At 48.0% G+C, this 26,272-nt stretch overlaps 1 protein-coding gene across 4 annotated transcripts in view; it reads right to left on the bottom strand.

Annotated features, from left to right (window-relative positions):
* LOC114852296 (CUB and sushi domain-containing protein 1-like) overlaps nt 1-26,272 on the bottom strand; it is a 202,180-nt gene that overhangs the window by 156,421 nt on the left and 19,487 nt on the right. For all 4 annotated transcript variants that reach the window (XM_055507498.1, XM_055507499.1, XM_029144613.3 and 1 more), the window contains exon 3: nt 24,735-24,847. In XM_055507498.1, coding sequence (XP_055363473.1) covers nt 24,735-24,847 — 113 coding nt within the window. The remainder of the gene's footprint in view (nt 1-24,734; nt 24,848-26,272) is intronic.

Here is a 26,272-nt window from a genome sequence, read left to right as displayed (position 1 = left end):
AGCTAAAGTGGCAGCAAGTAACGTTAGGATGGCTGGATATTTAGTCTCACTCACATACAGTATTGAGCTTGTAATGTTTGCTGCTGAAGAATAATATCTGTGTCCAAATGACTGTAAAGTTAATTAACACCTAAACAAAATCTGTCACAAAGACTCGATTAAAATTTCCAACACTTTATTTGGAAAATACGAGACCTGGAAAATAAAGCACTGCCCTACTTATAGTTATTACTCATCAAAGCAGCTTTGGACATTAAAGAACACGAACACATGGATATAAATCACAGTTAAATGATAATAAATTAAAGTTCATTATCCGCCAGAGCAGTGGCCCTTAATCACATTAACACAGTCATGACAGGATGTGAGTTTCTCATCATAAACCATAAGATCCGTTTGTCTACAGGTCAATATGTAAGTTTTATTAGCTCCGGATAAGGAGTCAGTGCAGCCTAGTCTATAAAACAAACACCTGGATGTGTGTGTGTCCTGCAGCCGACTGATGGTGAGGCTGAACCGTGCCGCTACCGACAGTGAACGCTCCTTGGTTTCACAGTATTCTACACCTTTTTAAAACATTTTACAATGTCTCCATTTAAATAGTGATCCATCCAGAGAAAACCATTTCTATGCTTGGAAACACACACACACACACACACACACACACACACACACACACACACACACACACACACACACACACACACACACACACTGGCCCAGTCATGCCTCCATGCTTCCCTCACGTGTGTCTCATCATCAGACGCGTGTGACCTTCACACACATGGGTGTTAAATACAATAAGTTTGATACTAAATGACAGACATCATTCAATATGGTCACACACCTGCCCACACCATATACACACGCGCACACAGGACCGACACGTATGCAGAACACACACACACACACACGCTTTCTCTTTTACCATCTACCCTCTGTCACACATACCCACATAAAGCCATTCATTGATTCATTAACCGCCTTGTTCCATCCATCCATCTTTCAGCAGAGGGTGAAGGACGGCTGGAGGAAGGGAGGACCGGAGGGAGGAAGGAGAGGGAGGGTGAGAATGAGAGGATGAAATGAAAGAGCCTTTAGGGAAGAAGAAAAGAATGGTGGTACAGTAAGAGACACTCATTTAGTTTATACAGCACCAAAGCACATTCCACAGAAAAGTTGAGTCTATATAGGATTATAGGTAAATCATTTGTTACTATGTGGAATTATAGAAAGAAATCATGTAAGAATGAGTCTGATTTAAGCAACAAACAGGTTTGTGGTTTTACTTTGGGTATGGGGTGTTCCCAGTAACACTGACTGAGGAAGACGTGTACAGAAAAAGAATGGTTCAGACACAGAACCCTGTGGTACGCCACCCTTCACTTCTGTGCACATGATTAAATGCTGAGACTTTCAAATCTCAGTGTGTTGTCTGAGGACTATTGGGACCTTCATCATGGTCATATCCTGTGATATCATGGTAGAATCAATATGTGTAAGTGTGGGCTTGTTTCTTTATTTTGTCATCATCTTCCACATGAACGTGGCAGTGATTATACTCGGTGAGTGTGTCTGTTCTGTGACCTAGATCAGCCTCAGAGAGAGATGAGGTTTTTATTCTCACTTAAAACAGGACGGCAACAATTTCAAGCATCACAGGAAACCTCATGTTACACACTCATCTGGACAACGCACATCACCCACGTGTGAATGAACAAGAACCAAAGCGAACATATTACAATCAAGTGCGCATGTGGCCCAAACCAGAACACTGTGTCCTGTATCTGCTGCACACAAGAGAAACGCATGAGAGACAGGGACAAATTATGACAAGAGCATCACCTGTGCTAGCATGAATATTAATAATAATATATTAATATTAATACAAATAATAGCAGTGACAGGACTAAAGTGGACTGACAGTGCTCAGAAAGACTCAGAAAATTGTAAAAATTGATTACATTTATTAATCAATAAATATATATTATATTATATTATATTATATTATATTATATTATATTATATTATATTATATTATATTATATTATATTATATTATATTATATTATATTATATTATATTTAATATATATATATATTTGTTCTCAATACACAGATGAAAACAGGGTCTACAGTACTTTTAGAGGGTACTTGACAACGAGCTAGAAAGCAATTTCTGAAAACGTTTATGAGGATTAATTGTGCATTTCAACAAAGGTAAATTAAAGGTAACTAAAGCCCAGTGTGTGGGTGAATGAGAAGCAGAGTCACAGCGCTGTAAGTGCTAGAAAGGTACAGAAGTTGTCCCATTTCCCTGCAGACTAAGGCAACGTCCTTGTTGTCTCGTCGCGGTGCTGTCGTCACCCGTGGCACCGCTGTCAGGCGTCACCACCGCCGGGTCAGAAGCACCGACCTAGCGTTCGCCTTTGAGCCACAACCATCAGCAAACAGTCCATCAGCGGCTGTAAGTTTTGCTTCTGTAGGTTCTTGTACCGTTCTTTCCACTAAACCTGCACATCTGGAGCTTTAAATCAACGCAGGAGCAGGAGCACACAGTTCCACAGCTGGATCCGAGTTTCTGAATCAGTGCAAATCTGCACTATTGGCATTTTTATCCAGAAGCTCTGCTGCTCATACATTATAATGTTTATATGATATACAGGCAGAAAGGAGCCGTCTCCCTCAGCATCTGGCGCTGGCAGTTCCACACATTCCTGTTCCGTCTCCTCTCTCTCTGGAGTCTGTACAGTAACTCTCTGTGCACGTGATGCCAACAATTACGATTCCTGTCCTCCTGAGTGTTTGCGGATGATGTTTTTTTAATTGCACGCTGAATGAGTCTGCCTAAGGTCAATAATCCAGCATAAACTATTGAGTAGTTTTCCATTCACCTGCATGTTTAATACTAATGTCCCTGCGCTTCCCTTTCTTTCCTCGAGTGCTTTCCCTCCCGTGAGCCAAAGCCTTTTTGAAGGTTACTCCAATAAAACACGGTGTTACCCACAGAACGTGTCCTCCATTTGATTTGCAGCTTTGTTTTTCCACAGGTTATATTTCAGCTGGACTAACAAGCAGTGGAACAACAACAACGGCTAACTGGACGGCAAATCACTAGCGAGTCTTTGTGGACCGCAGGTAAACAGCTGAGCTGAATCCAAGGTCCGGTGGCACCAACCACAGGGGGCTTTTGTTGAAGGAGTCCATCCGCTTTTACGGCTCTGCCACCAAACAAGGTGAACCGAGAAAAAAAAATGCACGGCCCATTTTTCTGTTAATTAAATTTCATAGCCAGGGGTCGGCAGCTTACTGGTCAATGTCAACAGGGCCAGAACCTCGTCAGAGTGACTGAGATGTGTCTCATTTTTGCCAGTGAAATGTAACTAATTCATTTGCCACCAGGTCAGAGCAGCCAGACGGCTCCAGTTCACAGCAGGGGGCGGGAAAAAACAAGGCAGGAGCCCCGATGATGATCATAAAGCGCTTAAGTCTTAACCTCCAGCAGCTGAAGATCAGGGCCCGGTGGTACCGACGGGTCCAGTCGGTGTTCTGGTGAAAAGGCCAGTAATTGCAGCGCACATAAGAGCCGTCATCCGCGTCGTGCTGATTGGCCTGAATTGAAGCGCGTTCGCCGCCCCGCACGCTTCCTTCATTCACATGCGCAGCGCGGCTCCAGCGGGAAAATAAAGAAGGCGCTCGCTCGCTCGCCAAGATGCAGGAGCCGCGACTGCGGATGAATGCTGATGCTGCGCCGCGCCGGCCGCGTCTCAACGCTAATATGTGGGAACTCCACCCGACGCTGACGCGGCGGCGGCGCCACAGTTACAACATCACAAACAAAACATAGAATGAGCTCTGAGTTCTTTTCTCTTCCTGGGGTCAACTTTCACTCATGTATTAAGTCGTATGAGGAGACATCAACAGACACAAACTAACCCTGAACCGATTTCAACCTGTGTTCGCCGCCGTCGCCTCTCGCGTCCAAACGTGTGAAGCGTGTGACGTCTGACGGCGGGTTCTCAGTGCTCGCGCAATGACTCCAGCAACGGCGCACGGGCCGCGTAAACGCACTCGAAGGCAAATGCGCGTCATTCACCGGGAAATGAAACGGAAGCGGGCGAGCGCGGAGGAGAGGATGGACGGCAGCGCTCTCGCCCACACTCCTTTCATTTGTCCCTTTGTGCCTGCCCCCCCCCCCCCCCCCCCCCCCCCCCCCCCCCACCCCCCCCCCCCCCACCCCAACCCCCCCCCCCCCCCCCCCCCCCCCCCCCCCCCCCACCTGGCCCCCTCTCCTCCACCATCATGTTTTTCTTCCCGTCGCTCTTTTCTTTCTAGAATCCGCATTAACCTCTGAAAGCTTTGCTTCATCATCCGTTCTCCGGTGTTTGCCACCCTCCCTTTGTGCGCCGCCTCTGTGCATTAGCCGCGGTAGCACATTTATATCATGTCACCTGCAGTTCGCACCTTTAAAGCGTTTCTAAATAATCAGCCCTAACACCAGCCTTTATCCTCTCATTTATCATTTCATCTTTTTTTTCGTTCGCTGATCAAGTGGCCGCTGTGCATCACATATTACATTTTGTTTCCTCGCTTCTTTCTGATCCAGTGATTCACCGATTTCTTTCGGAGCTGCTCTGCTTTCAATTCCTGTTTCAAAGGCTTGCTTTTTAAATGGTCTCATAGTAGCTAAAGGCTAAAGGAGGTAGTAGCTCCATGACCCCTGAGCACCTGCAGCATGTGACTCCTTTTAGCACGGCGATATATTTCTTCCTTTCTCCATGTTCATCAGATAAAGAAGAGCCGCTGTCTTTTGCCTCGCTGGGTTCAAACATGACCTGCATTACTGTACATACAATGTACTGTATGTCTGCATACTGTATGTGTTTATGCAGAAGCCTTAAAGGTGCAAAATGCAGCAAACTGTGCAAAAGTACGTTTGTTTCCATACTAACCCTCTGCGTTGCCCACAACCTGTAATAAATTTCACATTTAATCGTCAAATCCAAGGAAATGAAATCCATTAAATAAACCACTTTGGAAATGTAAGAGTGTGATTGGTGGTTGTGTGGGAGAAATGCTTTTTGAGAGGAAGCGTTTCCCCTGAGGCGGTGCAGCCGGGCCGCAGGCGGCTACAGCATCATCCATGTTCACTCTTACACCGGTTCAAGACTATTAAACCTTTATAGTTTATTCAATTAACTGAGGCAGAGGGTTATTACCGCCCTAATGTCGTATCAAGTGGCTCAGGTGCTTTACTAGTTTGGTAGACAGAGAAACAAAATGTGGTGGATAAATGTGATACAATGCCAATATATACAGTAATTAGCAATATAGAGATAGACTGTGGATGGGCACAAAACACTAACCAACATTTGTTTACAATTTTACTGTGGAGGCATTTTGTGTGCTGATTTCATGACCTTTTGCCTTTGTCCAGAACGGTGAATATGTAAAGGCAGCATCCGCTGATGCAGCTGAGCAATGTAAGTATTGTCTCCTAATGAAGCTTGACTGGGCAATAACGTCCCACTGGGCAAATATGTGACGTGCTGATTCCTCTGTGTATCCTGTCTTTGGCATCTCTCCCTGGGGTGGAGGAGGGAGGAGGGGGGAGGGGGGAGGAGACACACGTGAGGGAAGCGTGGAGGCATGACTGGGCCAGAGCCTTGTGCGTGTGTGTGTGTGTGTGCGTGTGTGTGTGCGTGTGTGCGTGTGTGTGTGCGTGTGTGTGTGTGTGTGTGTGTGTGTGTGTGTGTGTGTGTGTGTGTGCGTGCGTGCGTGCGTGTGTGTGTGTGTGTGTGTGCGTGTGTGTGTGCGTGCGTGCGTGCGTGCGTGTGTGTGTGTGTGTGTGTGTGTGTGTGTGCATGTGTGTTTCATTCCCATATAATATAGGCAAGAAATAGCTGTGTTTTACGAGTCCTTGGATGCTCATGTTCTGAGAGCTGCGAGTCAGTGTCCTGTCTCATTATACCCACTCGCTCCGTGTCTCTTTCATCTGTGATCTTCACTACACAGCCCTACTGTCAAACAAATGACAAGCGGCACGACAAACATTTAAATCAAAGTGTCAGCTTTTTCTGGGCAGCTGCTATATATTCTTATTTCATTTCTCCTTCCTGTCTCTGAGCCCAGTTTTGTCTAATAAAGCAGAAATTGTCCCTTCATTACTTAAAGCTTTGATTTTAAGGGCACAGAGTAAATTGAGACTTTGCTCGTGATGGATGTTCTCCAGTTGTCCTTTAAATGATGTTGTGCTGGTATTTGTCTTGCTACTGTAGCTGCAGTGTGTGTGTGTGTGTGTGTGTGTGTGTGTGTGTGTGTGTGTGTGTAAACCCATCTAGATGAAACAGTACAGCCATCTCTTGGCTTCTTGTTGGTGTTCGGTTGCTGCTGCATCGATTAATAAGCTTTATCCCCTGGGGGGAATGTATATGTGACGGTGAACACGGGCGAGCGGCCCACAGAGGATTAGGAGGATGCATTAGTGCTGCATAGGGGCATATTTCAGTGATGTCAGACTATTATCAATACACATGTTCAAAGTGGAAGCTGTTTTGTTTAACCTTGTTGAACATTTAGTTTTTTGCTAAGTATGAAATAAATACATCCACTATCTGCTGAAGCAATCAGGTGAACAAAGACCTAAATAAAAAGGAGAAGCTCGTTACTGTGTGTGTAACTGTGAATATCCAGTGTCAGTTTCACATCAGGACCATCCAGTAGTTGTCTACAGCTGGATTCATGTTACACTGCAGTGTGCATTCTGGGACCTAATGATCCTTCTATCTGATCCGTTTCTTGACAACATGTTATCAGGCCTGGTCTGGTTTCCTTCTTGTAACTCTCTCCTGTATCTGCCTGTTTTTCCTTCTGTCTGGCTTTCCCTCTAGACACTCAGATGACATCTGAACAGATTGAACAGAATATTAATTGCTTTCCTAATTTATGTTAATTTATGCTAATCTACACACTCATCGACTCTCCACGGGCTCGTTATCTAGATCGTTTAGATCGGCCAGGAAGAGATTCAGTCTGTGTGACCCTGAAGGTTGCCAGTTCAATTCCTCGGAGCCAAGGAGCCACAGTGAGTCTATTTAACCCTGCGTGAACTAGCATAAAGATCCGCTGTTACACCGGATGATGCGCCGGCAAAAATACATAAGCCATTAGAATGAGCAGACACATGCACCGTGGTCACGAGTCGGACATGACGCAAGCACGGAAGCGAAAGCTCAGACGCCCAAACGTTCTCCTGTCACACGTCTGCTTGAGAGAAAAGACGCAGCAAGGCAGAAATATTTTTCTCATTAAATGCTTGATTTGAAAAGATTGGGCCCAGAGGCAGCAGAGACAAAGACAAATATACACAAAGCACAGGATCAGGAAGAATAATATCGAATCACTGACGTTTGCTAAAGAAGCTGCCTCGTTTGAAAATTCATAAATGACTATTTTAAGCTCGTCAAACACCAGCTTCAGCTTCAACGTTACTTTGTAAAAGTAGAATTAGTCCCAGCTGGTACGTTATTAGGTTGCTGTACTGGATGACAGTATGTATAAGTACCATCAGCATGAGGTTCTCAACAGGACGTCAGCGGGTCTGGAGTTAAAACCTGCTCCCTTCGTCACGGTAACACCTTTAAGTGAGAAGCAGCCAATAAAAATGCTCATGTAGAACAAATGAAAGTGGTTGTTTTCCACCGGGGTCTAAATGTCAGCACAGCCGTCCATTAGACCGGACCGGGTCACGCGGCGCTGGAGCCGGTCCCAGCCGTCGCTGGGTGAGTGCAGACAGGTGCGGCCCATCACAGGCCCACGCATGGCGACCCGGCACGCCTGGTGCTCTGCACACTGAGCCCTGTTCTAGCGTGGCTGCTACGCTAAGCTATGCTACGCTACGCTATGCTATGCTACGCTACGCTGAGTTACGCTAAGCTACGCATGGACTCAGAGTCTGACTCACTCAGGTACAGGTTGACGCCACCCCGTTCCTGCTGGCGCCCTCGTCCGTCTGCGCCGCTGCTTTTGTGACTGAATGACCTCATTTCTCCTCACACTTTATTAAAGTTTCATCTTATCTTGTCCAGTCCGTTCTTTTAAAAGGGACAGGACAATAAAGCTGTTTAATTTGAATTTCCCCGGCTGGGGGACACACAGACATGACACACGCGCCACCAGCAAGAACCGTCCACAGATGTGTTATAGCGTCTGATCTGATCGAGCCCAGAGTGAAGCACACACACACACACGCACACGCACACGCACACGCACACACACACACACACACACACACACACACACACACACACACACACACACACACACACACACACACACACACACAGACCTGAAACCCTTATCAGGGTTATTAATATTTTAATGAATACAGAAGTGTGTTTGTGTGTGTGTGCGTGTGTGTGTGTGTGTGTGTGTGTGTGTGTGCATTTCCTACAGTGCGTTTGATCACATCACGCTGAAATAAAGGAAGGCGCTGAAGTGAAGCTGTGTTTGTTGGATTTTAGGAAACTCCTTTGGTCTGATCTTAATAAAAGCGAGCGTGCTCTTTGTGTCTTGTCTGAAGCTGCTGAAGCATAAAACGGCATTCTTCCAGCCAGAAGAACCAGCAGCGCCTCCACGCCTAGCATGTTCGCTAGCGGTCGGGACGTCCCGCGCGGGGCCGGGGGTGTCATGGTGCTGACTCCGTCACAGCGGGGGGCCACCCGCCTCCATGATCACCCCACAGACGCACCCGTGCTGCAAACTGCACCCGTCACAGGTGTGCAGGAACGCACACAGCGGTTCACGCAGCACAGGCTAATTCAACACACTCTCCCTCTTCCTGTAGCTTCGGGTCGCACGCGCAGGTCGGCCCCGTCTCTCAGCTTAAGCGGAGATTGTCACGGAGTCACGCAAAGTTTCAACTAAAGGACGTCAACCAAGCGCGTCAGATTAGCACAAGGCTGGCTCCACCAGATAGAGCACACGCACACACACACACTTTGGTTCGCTAAGACCCCGAATGACTGACACATCAGACATAAGTGGATGACAGAGCGGGCGAGAGAGCGAGAAAGGAAACGGGATGAAAGGAGCGAGTTCACAGGGTGGAAATTCTGAGTAAAAAGCCATAATTACGGTGAAAGAGAAACGTAACTGGAACCTAAATTGCTTTAATCACTTAACAAACCTGAGCTAATTCTACTCTGACAGAAAAACACAATGGGGTACACATGCATGACAGTGAGTCTTAAACAACTTCTGGCTGCGTGTTCGGCCTCCTGAGCTCACCTCGTCGTCCTCGCCCACACTTTTAAACGGCCGCCGCCCATTTACTACACTTGGGAAGTGTTGCCTATGAGCTGGAGAACAACAGCAACACGAGTCCAGCTGTTCGGATGAGCGACGAGCTTTAGCAGCTCACGGAAGCTGGAAATGTTTAACGTGTTGGACTGAATGTCTTTATTCCAGTGTGACAGCCGTCTCGCAGGCCGGCAGCTGTAATTAACGTTGTAGTAATTAGGTAATTGAAAATACTCCACATAACGCGTTTAGCATGAAGTGTTGCGCGGAGTACTGCCCCGCTTTTGTGCTACGCAACACTTGACCTCTCTCGCCCTCCACTCTCTGCCTCTCTCTCCCTGAATATTAAAACAGCTGGCGGCAACGTGGCCATTAATATTAACAGCCTTTATGCATGCGTAATGACATTTAGTCATCACAGATTCAGCACTTCCTCTGAGAGGATATCATGATGTGATGAAAAGCGAGGCGGCGGCCATATTGTGAGGCAGCGGCTTCTGCGCTGACAGTGTCATTAGCGCCATCGCGGCGGCGGCGCTCCCGATTAGAGTCTGGGCGCGTCCGTCCCTCCGTCTCGCTCTCCACCTGCCCTGCTCTTCAGAGTGGTGTAGTTAAATAATTGAAGTGGCGGGAGCTAAAATAGAGGCGACGTTTGCAGCGGAGCTCTCGATGGCTGACCTCTTCAACCTCGTCACATTGGCGTCTGGACGGATCCCGGGCACTGATCGGCCGCGCTGACTCGACCGCCGAGTGCTTTAAACCGGTTGCCAGGTGATGAACACCTGGCAACCTGCGAGGACGCCCCTCACGTAGAAGCCACCGTGCTTCTCGGCGAGCGTTTTATTTTTTTCCCGCCCACTTCGTTCACGTTTCCAGGAGTCTCTCCGTGCCCGCGTGGCTTCACATGAGCCGAGTTGAACGAGTGAAGTGCTGTTACAATCAAGTGTGCGGACGAGAGGCGACGCCGGCAGTGGAGTGTGGAGCAGCACAGATCAGCGCTGCGCTTGGCCCCCGCTGTCTGGACGCAGCCATCATCATGAAAATGTGTGGCTCCGCGGACGGACTCTGAGAACTGAACCACTGTAGCCTCAGATAATCACAATGTGGGAGCTTCAGCTGGTTCAAGACTCCCAGAAGTTCTGACTCGGTCCAAACATGACTTTGTGTTCCTGATTATCATTCTCACTCAAGGTCTGACATCAAAAAAAGGCCAGGCGGCATTTCAATATCTTAATATATTGTTATAGAAACTTGTATTAAACCAAAAATAAAATCTAAAATCTTTAGCTTTTGATCATTTGTGCAAAGCAAAAAGCAATGAGCACGTGATTTCATTACTTTGTCCCTATGAATAATACATGTATGCATGTTTTGTGTGTGCTGTTAATCAGCTAATGATGGTTTCATCAAGTCTGTCATAAACACAAGCAGATTTACGGACCCGTTCATTTAAAGTTTCCCTTTTTTCAAGCTGACAGAGTAAAACTATTTGTGTTGGTCTTAAGTCTAAAAGTGGTGGCTCCAACCAGGTTCACTGGACCTTATTTCACCTTCCAAGGCTGTCACACAGGCGGGTCTGAATCACTCCAAATCCCCGGCTCTTGGCTTTTTTATGTCTCTAGATTTGAAGTTGTAAGGAACAATGCGCGGTAAAGCCTAATAAAGCCTTGCTTACTGGCTAAAGTTGTGTTTTGACCTCGGTGGCTCCGGTCGCAGGCCTCCTCTAGATAGACATCTCTGGTTTGCTGACTGGCTGGAATTGAATTTGTTGCATGAGCAGGCAGAAAACAACCCAGCGACTGCTGGCAATCTGTTGGTTTGGTTACCGCACGCATGCAGACACACACACACACACACACACACACACACACACACACACACACACACACACACACACACACACACACACACACACTCGCAGCAGAATAATCCTTGACTGATTTCAGTTCTCGCAGTGAAAGCTGTCAACACAGGCCACAACTGTGCAACCCGAGCAGCGGGAGAGCGTTAGTGAATTGTGTGTGGTTGCGTGTGTGGATCTGTTGTGGTCAGTGATTTTGTTGCACTCCAGTTGTGGAGGGAATTTGACTGCTGATATGCTCATCGCAGCCCAGGGCGAAGCAAGTGGGTGCGCGTGTGTGTGAGTCACTGGTGGTGAACGCAAGCGACATTTAGGTGGCAGGAAGTGACCTGGTCTCCGATGGAGAGCGACACAACTGGTGACCAGAGTTTGGATCAAGCCGCACAACGTGGAGAGGATGGAGGGAGGAGGGGGGGAGTCATGTCACGCTGCTGTTTGAAGGGAGATCCTTGAATTCAGACGCAAGAAGGACACTATAATGAAATTTATAGCATGGCTACATAATAAAATAACACAATAAAATACAAATAATGGAGATATAAAGTAAGAGAATGAAAACAAACATGTAACATTTTACAGCTGTTCTCCAGAATTCAACAGTTAAAGAGGCAACGTATGAACAAACATAGAACAAAGTAGGAGCTGTACAGGTTCTGTCTGGACATCAGCTCCTGTTAATCTAATGGACATGTCTTTGAACGGAGGGAACCAACCAGAAGAACTGCAGGAAGGTCGTTAATGCCGAGGCTGAGGAGCTTCAGTCGCCGTCAGTGCGACAAGAGCGAGGGGGTCGAATGAAATCACGCGCGTCCTCGTTGCGCTGACGGATCCTCTACGGGCGCCGTCACAGCTGTCTCCTGCGCCGCCGAACCGTTTGGGCCCGAAACCAAGGACCTCGCGCGGGACAGCAGAGGAGAGAGGCTGCGGCGCGTCTCCGCCCAATGCGCGGGCGCGTCCGACCGACCGCGAGCGAGTGCGTTTTGATCAATGAGCGGAGCGTCCGTGCAGTCAGCCTTGCTAATGTGTCTGACTGGGAATGACCTTTAGAGCGCGAGGAAGGACACGCGCATTAGAGAGAGAGAGGGAGGAGACACACGGGAGCGTTTCTCACATCCACGGCCCCAAACGGCCATTTCCACGTGGTCTAAACGGGCCGGAGCCTCAGACAATAATACATCAGCGCGTCTTCCTGCCGCCCCACTCACAGACGGCTCTGCTGCTATTCCTGGCCTGCAGCGCTCCGCTTTTACCTCCTAAGACGCGCCTTCAAACATTAAGTAGACTCTGACAAAGTGCCAGCTGAGAACCTGTTCACGTATGCAGCGCGTCGCGGCCGCGGTGACGTCCAGAACGAATCACCGACCAATCAACAGCATCGTGGGCCCAAAATAAAGGAGCGGCACGGACGTATAATGGCTCGCGTCCAAAGGGTTAAATGATGATAATGCCTGTGATTTTATAACGACGGGCGCGGGGGTCGGGCCGTTGTTGCGCTAATGCCAATGACTGTTTGCAGCGTCCAGCTCAGTTCGAGCCAAATTCCATCTGCGTTCTGACCGGTGAGTGACAGGACGCACGGGGGGCGGCGCGTGACCGGCCGCTCCAATGGGAGTCGTTCCGGCGTAACGAGGGGATGACGGCGGCGCTCTGCTCACAGGAGGACTCAGAATCAGCTGCAATCCATCATCCACTTATGCAGCAAACAAAGGCTTTGCTAAATATTATTACAGCAGCAACATTCTTCGTCTTCTTCTGAACTAAAAAGTGGGGGAATTTAACGTGGCACGTCCCAGATCCATTCAATGCCTCCATCAGCGTCGCTGTCAGAACAATGGAGTCACCTTCAATCACATTATGGCAGGTTGTCATAATGGACTGTAACAGGGATCCCAGGTTTGGAAATGACATTAGTAGAGCTCCTCCATACTGTATCTCCAGTATTAGGGTCAACTGGGACAGAGAGTGAGCATCCTCAAAGGCTCCAATCACACGTCTGATTTTTTCTTCTTCTCTAAATGTAAAGACACAGTCTGGCTCCAGAAGCTAAATGTCACCCAGCGCTTGTTATTCAGGTAAAGCTCCATGAGGCTCCTTAACGTCCCCTCTGTGATCATTACGTGACGCTGTCACTACACCACGTTGGTCCATAATGAAATGATTCAACAGCTATTAAAAGCATCGCCTCTAATTTATGGTCCCCAGAGGATGGATGACTTTTCCTGCGAGTTGTTATTCAGGACAAATATTAACGCTCCCCTCGAGATTAGCTTCGGTCGCCCTGCGAGCTCCTGAGTGAGCGATGGTCTCCAGCTCTACACGCGAACACGTCCCTCCCACCGCAGTGCACGAGCTGAGTCACGCTTTGTGAAGGTAAATAACCCGGGGACTGACAGCGCGGAGACGCAGCGGTAATGAAGGAAGCCTGTTATCTGCGGCTCGTGAGTGGCCCTTTTGCAGGGAAAGACGGAGGAGAGTGATGGAAGGGGAGAACGGGACGGAGGGAGAGATGCTGGAGAGGGAGCACGAGGTGCTTCTGGAAGATACGAGGAAGCTAAAAGAGCTAGAAGGCTGCAGGCACACACCAGTGGACTTCCTCCGCTCTATTATCTCCCAGTTAAGATCATGTGGCTGTTATCAGATTATGAGTGCAATTAAGCCATTTTCATGGCTCTATAAAGTAAAATATGCTTAAACACAGACTACATGTGACGAGAGGTGTCTGCAGGATGGAGGAAAAAAAGCACACAACCAGAGCAGATGAACAATGTGATCGTAATTATGATTAGTCTCCGAGCGGTGATTACAGAACAGAACATTAGGTCCCTGATTGTTGTCTGCCATCGCATGCGACACGTCTCCTCCATTAACACACACTGCAAAAGGTCAAAGGGCACAGAGTTGCCCGGCAGCCACAGTGTAGAGTTCCAGGAAATGGACTTGAAACTTGAAATGAGATGAGAAAAATAAAAAAATAAATGAATTATCAGATAAATGTAAGCCTGCAATGAGACACACAGCATCCAGGGTCGGGTTCAAAGGTCACTGACACAGGAAGGTGGTAAAAAGTATCAGTGACAGTCTTGATTAACTAATTAGATGCATGAGCTGCAGTGATTGGAGCGTAATTAAGGCAAAAATGCAACTGAAGCCGGACCTGAGCAAATGCCACGCAGTGATTATGACGCGTCATTATGCTCCTTGGGGTAAACAATCATCCATATCAACCGGTGGCAGGTGAAATCTGCGACTCTCTGAAATGTCAGATGTTCCTGCAGCGCAATCATGTCCTGGTCTGAGGAACGGCGGCTTCGGCGAAATGCAAAAGGTTTCAGGCACCAAGACAAAGAGACCAGATCTTCTTTCAAAAGCAGCAACATGTGAAATACAAGAGGAGAGAAATTCCAACAGGAGCTCTTCCCCCGGATTCCCCCGCATCCACTGATGCTCCCCGAGACAAAAAGATGTAATTAGTCCACATTGATTAAAGGCTTTTTAAACGATTTGCTTAAGCGCCTGGATTCTTGCCTTTTAAATCATATGTAAAGTGCTTTGAATGCATTACTGGAGATCACACAGACATTCATCATCTTGTACTTTCACCCAAACCCAAAATGCTCAGCCGCGTTCGGTCCTGTGATCAACATCAGTCTGCACGTTCCTGCTCGTTATCTCTCCTCCCGTCCTCGTCGTCCTCCGTCGCGATGAACATGTTAACAACTTGTTGCTGTTAGTTTGGGTGAAACGATGTGTGTGTGTGTGTGTGTGTGTGTGTGTGTGTGTGTGTGTGTGTGTGTGTGTGCGTGTATATTTGCCTCAGAGTGTATGACAGGGAGTCTCCTCCAGGGAAAGGTGTGTGTGTGCGTATGTGTGTGTGTTCCACTTTTAGGCACATCTCAAACAAAATGCATCTTGGGAAAAGATTTGAGTTCAGCCGAGCAAGCACGACTCCTGAAGTCGACTCTCTCTCGCTCTCTCTCTCTCTCTCCTCCCTCCTCCAGCCTCTTTACTATCATCACGCTTTTTCCTAATCTCTCGTTCAGCTTCTCACATCCTCCTCTGTCTTCTTCTTCTTCTTCTTCTTCTTCTTCTTCTTCTTCTTCTTCTTCTTCTTCTTCTTCTTCTTCTTCTTCTTCTTCTTCTCCTTCTTCTCCTTCTCCTTCTCCTTCTTCTCCTCCTCCTCCTGCAGCTGTGAAATTCCTCACTGCCTCCATCTACTGACAAACTGTTTGCAAAACCAAGTAAAAGATTTACTGTCAGGAACTTTGTACTAACGACCTTAGAAGAAGAGCAGTTGCTACCGCCAGGTACCGCTGCTTTAAGTGCACGAGTCTTTTTTTAAAGCTGGAGCAAAGACTTTGGAATTAATCTGAAAATGACTTGAAGAGGCTCCCTGCCTTTATTCTGTCTTTGGTATTCCGCGGCGGCTCCCCATCGTTCACGGCTCCCCCTCCTCTCCTCTCTCAGCCAGAGCAGTGCTTGGTATTCCAGGGATCGCATGCTCCTCTTCCTCCCCAGCCTACTCTCACGCTCCCTTCTCTTCCTCGTTGGACATTCGCTGCCTCTCCCCTCGTCCTCCTCCTCCTCCTCGTCTGCTCCCCTCCACGTATTTGCATCCGCTCGCCTGCTCTCGCGTCTGTTCTGCCTTTAAACATATTCAGGCTGCGTTGCCACTGTTCCTGTCAATGACTAAGCATTGATCTGTGGTTGTTATCGTATGATGCCGACTACACATGCACATCACATACAGTGTAACTACCTAGATGCTGTATTACGCGTCCACAGCATCAATTTTCTGCTCCATCTGCTCCGAGTAACATCAAATGGAACTACGGACCCACATACAAATGAACACGACACACAGTGGGTGTGGGGAGCGGCTGCCACACGCGGCAGAACAGAGGCGACCTGAGAGACTGACCCGACCTCCACCCGCACACTGACAGTAAATATGGGAGAGGAGCTGTAACTCGGCCGGCCATCAATAAACCATGAGCAGAAATGTGATTATGTGCAGGAGGACAAGCGCCACTAACAAGGAAAGACGACTATTTACCTCAAATGTAATTGTATTTTAACGTGTGCTGATGCTCAAGCACCATTTTGTGCACCATTTCATTCATGACACAGTTTTTATGCAATAACTTGCACCTTTTCATTGCACGTCATTAATGTTTTTGTCCCTGTACAGGATCGTTGGACTCTTCTCTCTGTTTATGCCTGTTCATGAGGTTTGGATGAAATGAGCAGCTAAGACAGCAATAAATCAAGTTCACCTAATATCTTTCTGTCAGACACACATAACATAGTTTAATATAATTGTAACTATTAAACCCTTTGGATGAACGTCAAGTTCATCTTCAGGTCAGACTTGCATTTAATTGTGATAAAATATGCAGACCTTGAAATGCAAGAGCAGAAAAAGCACCCAGAATTTGACTTTGCATTCAAAGGAACACGTTATTTTCATTTCATTAGTTTCATTTCAGCCTCCACAGCTTTCCAGCGTCCTGACGACGACTAGTGCAGCTTTGCATTTATTCCAACAGTAGCGATATCAGAGGGGACGGATCCCCAGCGTCTTATCAGCATCAGCAGCGTCGTTCTGTCCCTGTTCATCCGCAGCTGCCTCTGTTTCACCTGCGTCCATGCTTCCAAGCAGAACTTAAAACGTAGGTTGAGCAGTTCTGACCAGTCTGACCAGTTCAACTCTACCATTAATTACCAGTTTAAAGTTTCTCAGGTTTGAAGTTGATAATGCCAGGAAAGTGCTCATTCTATTCTATGTTTGCTACTTATACCTAATAAAGTGCCCATTCTCCTTATCAAGCATGGTTGAACGTGATTATTACCCAGGTTGAAGGTAAACAGATGAACTGATACGAATGAATTCAAAGTTATTTCTCCTTCATGCTGCTGTCCCATTTTTCACCCAGTCACTCATGCATTCGCATTCGTTTAGACACTGAGCCTCATGTCTTTCTTTGCATGAAGCTCAGACGTATTACACTTAGGGAGACGATGCCCTCGTGACTGTTTTATTAAGCACGGGCCCATTTGGACTTTAGGAACCCTGGTCACACGTTCAGACGCTTTCAGACTAACAGTCTGCTCCTGCTCCGGGAGGACGTGCCGTCAAACATGCTCCGTGTGTGCAGTAAATACAGGACATCCAGTCTGCAGGGCTGCGGTGCTGAGTGCATAGGTTCTGTGGCATCCGGACGTCTACATACCATAGTTTAACACAGTGTTCATGTCTTATGGTAAGAATTACAAACATTTCAACTATCACATTTATACATACGTAAAAAGAAGTCGTCCATGTTTAGACGTGATGGACGTCCACGTTTGAAAAAATGTATATAAATACTGTCTGGATACATTTTACAAGGCACGATAAGTACTCGACACAAACATCCAGCCTTTTTCCTTGGACGACTCTGATGTGTTAAAGATTTAAGGTGTGAGACAGACACGGAGCCACGAATTCAGACAGTTGAAGCCAGAGAGGAACGAAAAGCATGACTGAAAGTCAGCGAGAGCGAGGCTTAAATGACAGTAAGCGAGATCTTTGTGTCGCCAATATTCTCACAGATTTTATAAGCTCTGCTTATCATCAGAGAGAGAAACAGTGAGGATGAAACGGCAGCGCGCAGATATGAAAATGCTAAAGGAATCTTTTATCTCTGGCCCTATTCACATTGTGCTTTTACAGTTCAATTGAGCAGCATCGAGCTGGATCTGGTGGCACGTCAGAGATAAGAACGTCAAGTTGGGGGGTCTCACGTCACACCATGGGTTCAGTCCTATACTTGATTCAGCTCTGCTCTGAATTTGGCTGTTCAGTAAACAAATGCATAATGTGTAACACTGGACGCTACAATTGAGCTTTTCTGTGTCTGAGGCCGATGTGCACTGTGCCTGTCACTTCCAGGAATCCCAGGTGCTGCTAGAACATTGTGAGAAACCCCTATTGTTACAGAAAGTTCCTCCAACGATGACGCCGAACCAGTGTTCTCGGATTAACACACAAACCACTGTTTTAAAGTGTGTGACCAGGACGTGCTCTTTAAAGGCCTCATAAACTGGGCAGAAGCCTCACAGGCCAGAAAAGGTCTGTCTTTACTAAAATCTGAAATGTCAAACACTCATCGCAGGTGCTTCTTCAGCCCGAGGACTTTGCCACGGTGCTTTAACTTTTAACCTTAGCTGAATCGATAGTTGAAGAATAAAACTAGACAAGCCAAAAGTCACAAAAAGTCTGAAAGCAGGAAAAGAACGACAAGGATGAAGATGGAGGTGAAGATGATGAAACATAGAAAGGTTGTGGTTCCACAAAAGTGGAGGAGGAGGAGAAGAAGAAGAAGGAGAAGAAGAAGAAGAAGAAGAAGAAGAAGAAGAAGGAGAAGAAGAAGAAGAAGAAGAAGAAGAAGAAGAAGAAGAAGAAGAAGAAGAAGAAGAAGAAGAAGAAGAAGAAGAAGAAGAAGAGAAGAAAGAAGAGAAGAAGAAGAAGAAGAAGAAGAAGAGAAGAAGAAGAAGAAGAAGAAGAAGAAGAAGAAGAAGAAGAAGAAGAAGAAGAAGAAGAAGAAGAAGAAGAAGAAGAAGAAGAAGAAGAAGAAGCCAAGGTAAACAACATTCAGGCTATTTGTTCAGCTGATCAATTCCTTTCAGCACAAATCATTTAAATGTTCATTCTCCATCAAGAAGATCACAGACGTGACACAGTGCAGGTTTTCGTGCCTCATGAGCAGATCACACACAGAACCAGAACGCGAGCGGTTCAACTGGAAGCGACGGCTACAGGCTGCAGGCTAAATATAAACGCATCCCACTTGCTGAGTGGAAACTCCTGCTGCGATGGTGAAAACGCTAATTCCAATTTTAATCTGCGCTATTAATAGGTGTGGTATAAACTACTAGACAGCTGAGTAGGAAATTACAAGGAGAGCGTCGCCGCAGCACAAACAAGCACAGGGAGGGCTTCAGAGACGAGCTCCTCGCGGCTCCATTGAGCGGGTTCAGTCCCGGAGCGGAGGAAACGCGCGCAGCTTTCCAGTCAGAACAAGTGATGGAGGCTGCACAAAGGCCGCGTCTGACTCGCTCTGAATAGACGCAGCTCGATATCCGTAGCTGTCCAGCAGCCAACGAGACAACGGCGCGGACGAGCCCCACACTTCCCAGGTGTGAGAATATTATCCCACCCTCTGCTTTTAGTTACTGTGCCGAGAGAGCGGTTAGCACAAACAGACTGAGAATAGCACTGAAGGGTGCTAAGTTCAAAGCACTTAGATGCTGTATTGACTGTACTGCATGGTGGGAAGTTGATTACACACTCGCGTGTGTGTGTGTGTGTGTGTGTGTGTGTGTGTGTGTGTGTGTGTGTGTGTGTGTGTGTGTGTGGACAGGACGCGTCTCGGCTCTGTCAACATGTTCTGATGGCGGCGGCATCCCCCTTGAACGCCCCCCCTCCCTCCCTCACCGCAGCCACAGACGCACACGCTCAGCGGGGAGGTTGACACTGCTGCTCAGATCGATGCGGCCGACGACTGCCGGCATCAATAACAGCGGCGTTACATAACACACTCCCAGAGTGAAGAGCTTCCTATGGCGCCGCAGTCAATGCGGGTTAATGGTGTAACGGACCACGTCCCCGTCCCCCCTCCGCCCCACCCACCGTCTCCTCGTCTCCACGGGACGCGCGTGCACACAAAGAGATGCGCGAGCGTCCGTGTTGACGGCCGCTTCCTGTAATGGTTGGTGGCGTTTGCTGAGTAGCTTCGCTGATGGATCTATGGGTTCTGACCCAACTCAGTCACCTGTTATCCTCAATGAAGGACACACACAGACGCCGACGGGAGCGGGCGCCAGCAGGTCAATACGAGCCATAGCAGGCGACGCACAATGCAACAAATGTCAGCCACAGTTTGGTCCACACGCATGTGAGCGAGTCTGGGAGACGCAGCGCATAAACAGACACGCAACATTCCATCATATGCATCAAAGCAACAGTCATTAAAATCCTATCATGTTTACAGCAAACCTATTAACGTCCACTGTGTGTGTGTGTGTGTGTGTGTGTGTGTGTGTGTGTGTGTGTGTGTGTGTGTGTGTGTGTGTGCGCGAGTCATGACATCAGTATACACACGAGCCGTTTCCTCAACAAGCTAATCAAAAAGAATCCAAATGAATTCATTTTCCTCTGGAATGACTGGGACTTGTTTACCCTGCAACTCTCACTCAGATACTGTAGACGACGTCTGCGTTGCCGTTGCCAAATCTACAGGCTCAATAATTCTCTGATCTAATGAAAGCAGTTATTATTGTGAATCTATGAATTCTAAATATAGGACACATCCCACATCAGCGGCTACAGTTCGTGTGCAAGCTGAACGCTGCAGCTGATTAAATTATACAGACGGATCCAAAGTACGGTGACAAATGTGAGGCATGTGATGGCGAATTTAAAAAAAACAATAAGTGGATTTTCCTTTTCGCGTTTTGTGCGTCTCAAGGCTTCTTCTTGCTTGTGAGCACAGAAAGCAGGTTTAGAAATTTAAAAATAAATTTCGCTCCACGGCTACAAATCTGACTGAAAGGCTTGATGTGTGATACGGTCTAATCCTGAAGGATTGTGTTGCGCTGTTCATTTAGTTTACTGGGCGACTGGATGTGAATGTCGCTCAAAAAGCAAAATTATGAAAGCAGAGATTTGCATATAAAAGTACAGGAAGGAGGTGAAAACAGAGACTCAAGATTCAGAAGCGAAGAGCGTGTGAAAAGAATGGAGCCGGTTTTTACCGTTAATCACTGGTTAATGCTCCAGAAACAGATTTCTCACGAATTTCGAAAATGAAAATTTAGGTATTATATAAAAACAAAAACAAAGAATCTACTGATGAAGACGAGATAAGTTTTCTTGTTGTTGAATAGATTAAGGATAACAACCCAAACAAAAGCAGGAGCTGGTGACCTTCCGCGTCCAATTCTCGTCTGATCCTGTTGTTAGTGATGTTCACGAAGCCTTTTCAAACACAAATCTTCCACAGTCTGACGTGTTTCGAACTTGAATGGTGTCTGTGATTATAGGTCGAGCGAACGTCTGCCGTCATCCAGGCTGGTGAAGCCTGAGCTATAGCTGTCACGGCTGCGTTTAACAACACGGTGATGGACAGCGTTGATTCAGCAGCAGCCGGACGATTCATATCTGATGGAGATGATTAGTCAAGAAAATAAAACGTCTCATGTCTAATCATAACAATAAGAGAGGCTGGATGAATGAAGGGAGGTAATCAGTGTTTCCTATGTGTAAGTTAATCAGCAGAGCTGGAGGCTGCAACCAGACTTGGAGGCTCCAGGAAGTGATTCTAATGGATCCTACACCAGCGTACTACACACCAGAGGGAGGGAGAGAGAGAGAGGGAGAGAGAGAGCGAGAGAGGGAGAGAGAGAGAGAGAGAGAGAGAGAGAGAGAGAGAGAGAGCGAGAGCAAGAGAGAGAGCGAGAGAGAGAGAGAGGGAACTTCCTGAAATTCCACACATATACACACATACTGAGGCAACAGAGGCACACATTAGGCAGGCATTACTGCAGCATGGACCCATACACCCCATAATACCCAACCACTGCGACACGGTGAGTGAGGCCATAAGTGCAAGAAATGGGACAAAACAAGAAGCCACGGCCTGAAATATGCACACAGACGCCGCGCTCAGACGTGGGCTCAGCTTGTCTGGTTGATTCACTAACTGCTGAACATCCAACGGATTCAACAGCATTATGAATGAGTGAATTGGCCCAAACCTCAAGTTACCACAACCTACACGTGTGAAGGAGGTTTGTGTCCCGTCCTCCTCGTGCTGCCCTGTTTCAGGCCCGTGTTGTGAAGCAGACACTCGCGCGGCTCCCGTCTTCACACGTACGTAGGTGCACTTAACGGATGCTTGAGGGAAGTGCTGGTAATGCTTCTTGTTGCCAGGCGACCGCTGCAAACTCATTTGAGGCCTGGCAATCTTTTACTAAAAGTTTAATTATTTATAACGTTCAGCATCTGGCACCGCGAGTGCTAGACACATGTTAAACTGGCGGCTCCGGCAGGAACGGGCTCCGCGGCATCCGTCACGTCCACGCACGGGGCCGGGGTCCCGGCGGAGACGCGACTCCGGGCCCCCGCTCCTCGTTTCCAAAGCATCCGTGGCCGTGGCTGCAGGCCGGGGGCTCCTGATGAAGCAGCTGCGAGAGTTTCCACTCGCTGCATGATTTGGGAACACAGAGGCTGCAAATATAAATATTTAAAATTATTTTATGACTTTTTTTTTTTTTTTTTTTGCAGGGGAAACAGACGGAGACGATGGCGAGGGAGACGGGAGAATTACATGTGACAAAAAGCCTCCATCCAGGACCCCAGAGCTTCTGAATGCAAAATACCATCATAACAGCCTTGTGGTTAATAAAAGATAAGCAGAGCTGCACGTTCTGGTGTTCTCAGCTTGATGATAATGATATTTATGATGTTTGAATATTGTTTTCCCTCTTAATTTAGTAAAGGCTACCGACTAGTGCCACAGACACACATGAACTCCTCTTCTCCAGCTAAGCTACACCTCCTCATCTCCACCCTCATCTCTCCTCTCTCTCTCTCGGCTTCAGGGGAAATTAATTGATGATTATCTCGTCTTGCAGAGCCGGTTTGCAAGCCTGCCTTTTTTTTTTTTTTATCAGCGAGGCCTTGCTTTTCCACCGCTTACAGCTTCTTTTGACCGGGCCGCGTCTCGCCCTCTCGGGCCTCTAGAGGCCTCTCACTGACCTCCGTCGGCATGTTCAGGCTTCAAGCTGGATCCTTGCAATAAAGCGACGGAACAGAGGGGAAGTTGTTCTGAGTCAGGAAACTGCTGTATGTTACAGACAACGGCAGAAACAGGTTGTTAAGAATAATAGAAAGGCTGGTTTGGATAAATTATACAGAAATGAGGAGCCGCGGAGACAGGGAAGCGACAGCAAATTAGGTAAAGATGATGTTGGAAATAATTACTTTGAGTGATAACTAGTGTTGGAGCTGAGCTTTGTGACTTCATCTGTGTTTTACTTCGCTCCGCAGGGAAATCTTGCAGCCGCAACAACAGGGACAACTACGGATATACAGAGACAGCAGCAGCAGCAGGTCACCTGGACAGACACACCCTGCACGTCACAGCTTCAGGCTCCACAGCACAAGACGCCGCCACTTAATGAAAGCGTGTACACGAAATGATGCCGGCAAATCATCCGGCAGTTTGAGACGGACGCCTCACAAATTGCTGATTTCCCCACGGGTTTATTACTGTACATATGAAATCACCTTTTCAACGCACACTGACTTTGTTTTGACAACTTGCATTAGGAACATCACACAGACTGGGGTTCATGCGAGGTTCCGGACGGTTCTGGACGTGTGCGTCACAGGCCGGCGCACACAAACACGCACCGGGCTCCACCTCCCAGGCTCCGCTAGCTGGAGACGCTAACCACTGCACCACGGAGCCGCCCGCATCAGGACCACCTTCATGTGGATACACAAAACAAATTACAATGTGCTCTACAATGACGCAAGTGTTTGATGACTTCAATGCAAAACAAAGCAACACTAGAAAAAGAAAAGTCATTATGAGAAACAGCTGCCGGTGACAAAAGCACACATCACGTCCACCCCTGAGGCAACAAAAACACTCAGGGATGGAATGGAACTTCAGGTTTGCTTTACAACATACACAAACTGTACACCAAACACAACCCCACCCCCCCCACGCCCCCCCCCCCCCCCCCCCCCCCCCCCCCCCCCCCCCCCCCCACACACACACACTAGAGAGTGAGTGTGTGCATATCTGGTCTCTTGAGTTTGTCTTTGATATTTAGATGATTCATAGATGAACTGTTATACAAGCGTAATGGAACGGTGTGTGTGTGTGTGTGTGTGTGTGTGTGTGTGTGTGTGTGTGTGTGTGTGTGTGTGTGTGTGTGTGTATCTTCAAAAGGTCAGATTAAGCATTTGTGTCACATCCCAACAGGCATGCAGACGTTCTCATACCTCCTCACACACACACACACACACACACACACACACACACACACACACACACACACACACACACACACACACACACACACACACACACACACACACACACACACACACACACAGCGCCTGAGACCGGGAGCACATGACATGAAACAGGGATGTAAACAGTGTTCAGGACACGTGCAGACATGGAGCGTGACTAACATGGTTTCAGGTCTCAGGTGAGACAGACACGCATCAAATGTCCGGTTAATGTGGGAAGACCTGAACACAACCTCACGGCTTCACCCAGTCTGGACACGTGTGGAACCGTGTATGACCGCATCTAAAAACCGCTGACGTCATGTCTGACAGTTACCAATTAACCATTAGGCAGAAAACAGGAATTAGCGACAGCGGCACACTTCACTTCATCCCTCACGTTTTGTACCTGCAGTGAACGCTGTAGCCTGAATAGAGCGAATAGATGCTCAGCTTCAGTCCACTTCATGTTATCCTGACTCCAGAGACAACGAACGGGGCCTTACCTTCGTACACCGCTCTGAAGCCCTGCGCGCTGACGGCGAAGTCGGTGGTGAACCACAAGGCCAGTATAGATCCACTGCTGACGATGGGAGACGGCAGCATGAACCCTGACAACCTGCAAACACAAGGACACGCGTGAGGACGCAGCTGTGGACGCAGCGCTGGACGCTGGAGTCCATGGGCTTCTCTACCGGCTCCAACCGCTGCCTGCAGCTCCAGGTGGACGCTTAGTATGAGGCCGGGCGCCTCTCGGGCCGCGCCGCTCCCCCCGGAGCTGCCCGCAAACCAAGCGCCTGCAGCGCAGCGGTGGAGTATCTTGTGATCTCGTGTTCCTAATAAATCTACAGAACGTCCGACCCGCGGCCCGAAGCCACACGGGCCGCGCTCCTCTGCTGAGGAGAACGCCGCAGTGCAGCTATTCAAGGCGAATATCTGACACGGGCCTGTCCCTGCCCGTGTGCGCTGTGAGTGCAGGGAAGAGCTACAGGACGGAGCAGTGACGGGTCACGGACCCGGTTCTGCCCGTGACCCGTCACTGGGACACGCTCCGCTGGGCACCGCTCCTCTCCTTTGTTTCCTTTCAGTTTGAGGAGCTCCCAGTCGAGGTGATTCGCCGTCTCATCTAGATGTCTGCAGATGCCTCTCTTGGAGTTATTACGGGTAATTTGAACTGGGAGGAAAACCTCAGGGAGAATCGGGAGCCAAATAACGAGAGCGCACATTAATCCCGGGATGGGAACAATACAGCATCATCCAGCAGACGGAGGCGAGCGTGATGGAGGAGGACGGGCTGCCTTCAGTTGCTGTCGCCACGGTGATTCCCTCGACGAGCACAAACAAAGCTAAGTAAAAGTAACCCAGTGTAGTATTTAGGTTCAGCAGCTCAGTGTTACTGCATCTACTACCATGGTTCTGACATATCGAGCAAAGTCCAATTCCGAGTTAAGCAGTCCTTGATGTTACAAATCAGCTACAGTCATTAAACCAGGGTTCTAGTCAGAATGCAATCAAAGCAGGGACAACAAGGAGCCAGGGTTCTGTATTATTGGCAGTCATTTCATACTCAACTCAATTTTTCATCATTTCAAAGGTCAACTAGCTCAACAGAGAGGTCGGCTCAGCTGGACTTTAAACAGGAAGAGAATGAAAGCGAGAAAGTGGAAAAGGGCAGGCTGGAAAAAAAGGCCAGAGAAAAGGGAAGAAAGGCAGAAATGGAGCTCTTTAACTACAGAGCGTCACGGAGCGCTGCGAAAACAAAGGGGGAATAGTTTCAGTGTTGTGGCCTCAAAGCGAGGACACGAGGGACGCATGAAACAAATGACAGGGAACGCAGGAAAAGTGGCAAACAGACAGTGAGAGGCGTCCGAGGACACGGAGAAAGGACAGAGGGGGGACCGCACACACACACACACACACACACACACACACACACACACACACACACACACACACACACACACACACACACACACACACACGGCGTTCTAAGCAGTGACGTGACGCCGCGGACGCCTCAGACACGTTTCACCCGGAAACACAA

Source organism: Betta splendens, chromosome 3, assembly GCF_900634795.4.
Source record: "Betta splendens chromosome 3, fBetSpl5.4, whole genome shotgun sequence".
Lineage (NCBI taxonomy): Eukaryota > Metazoa > Chordata > Actinopteri > Anabantiformes > Osphronemidae > Betta > Betta splendens.
This window is presented reverse-complemented; position numbering and strand designations above follow the sequence as displayed.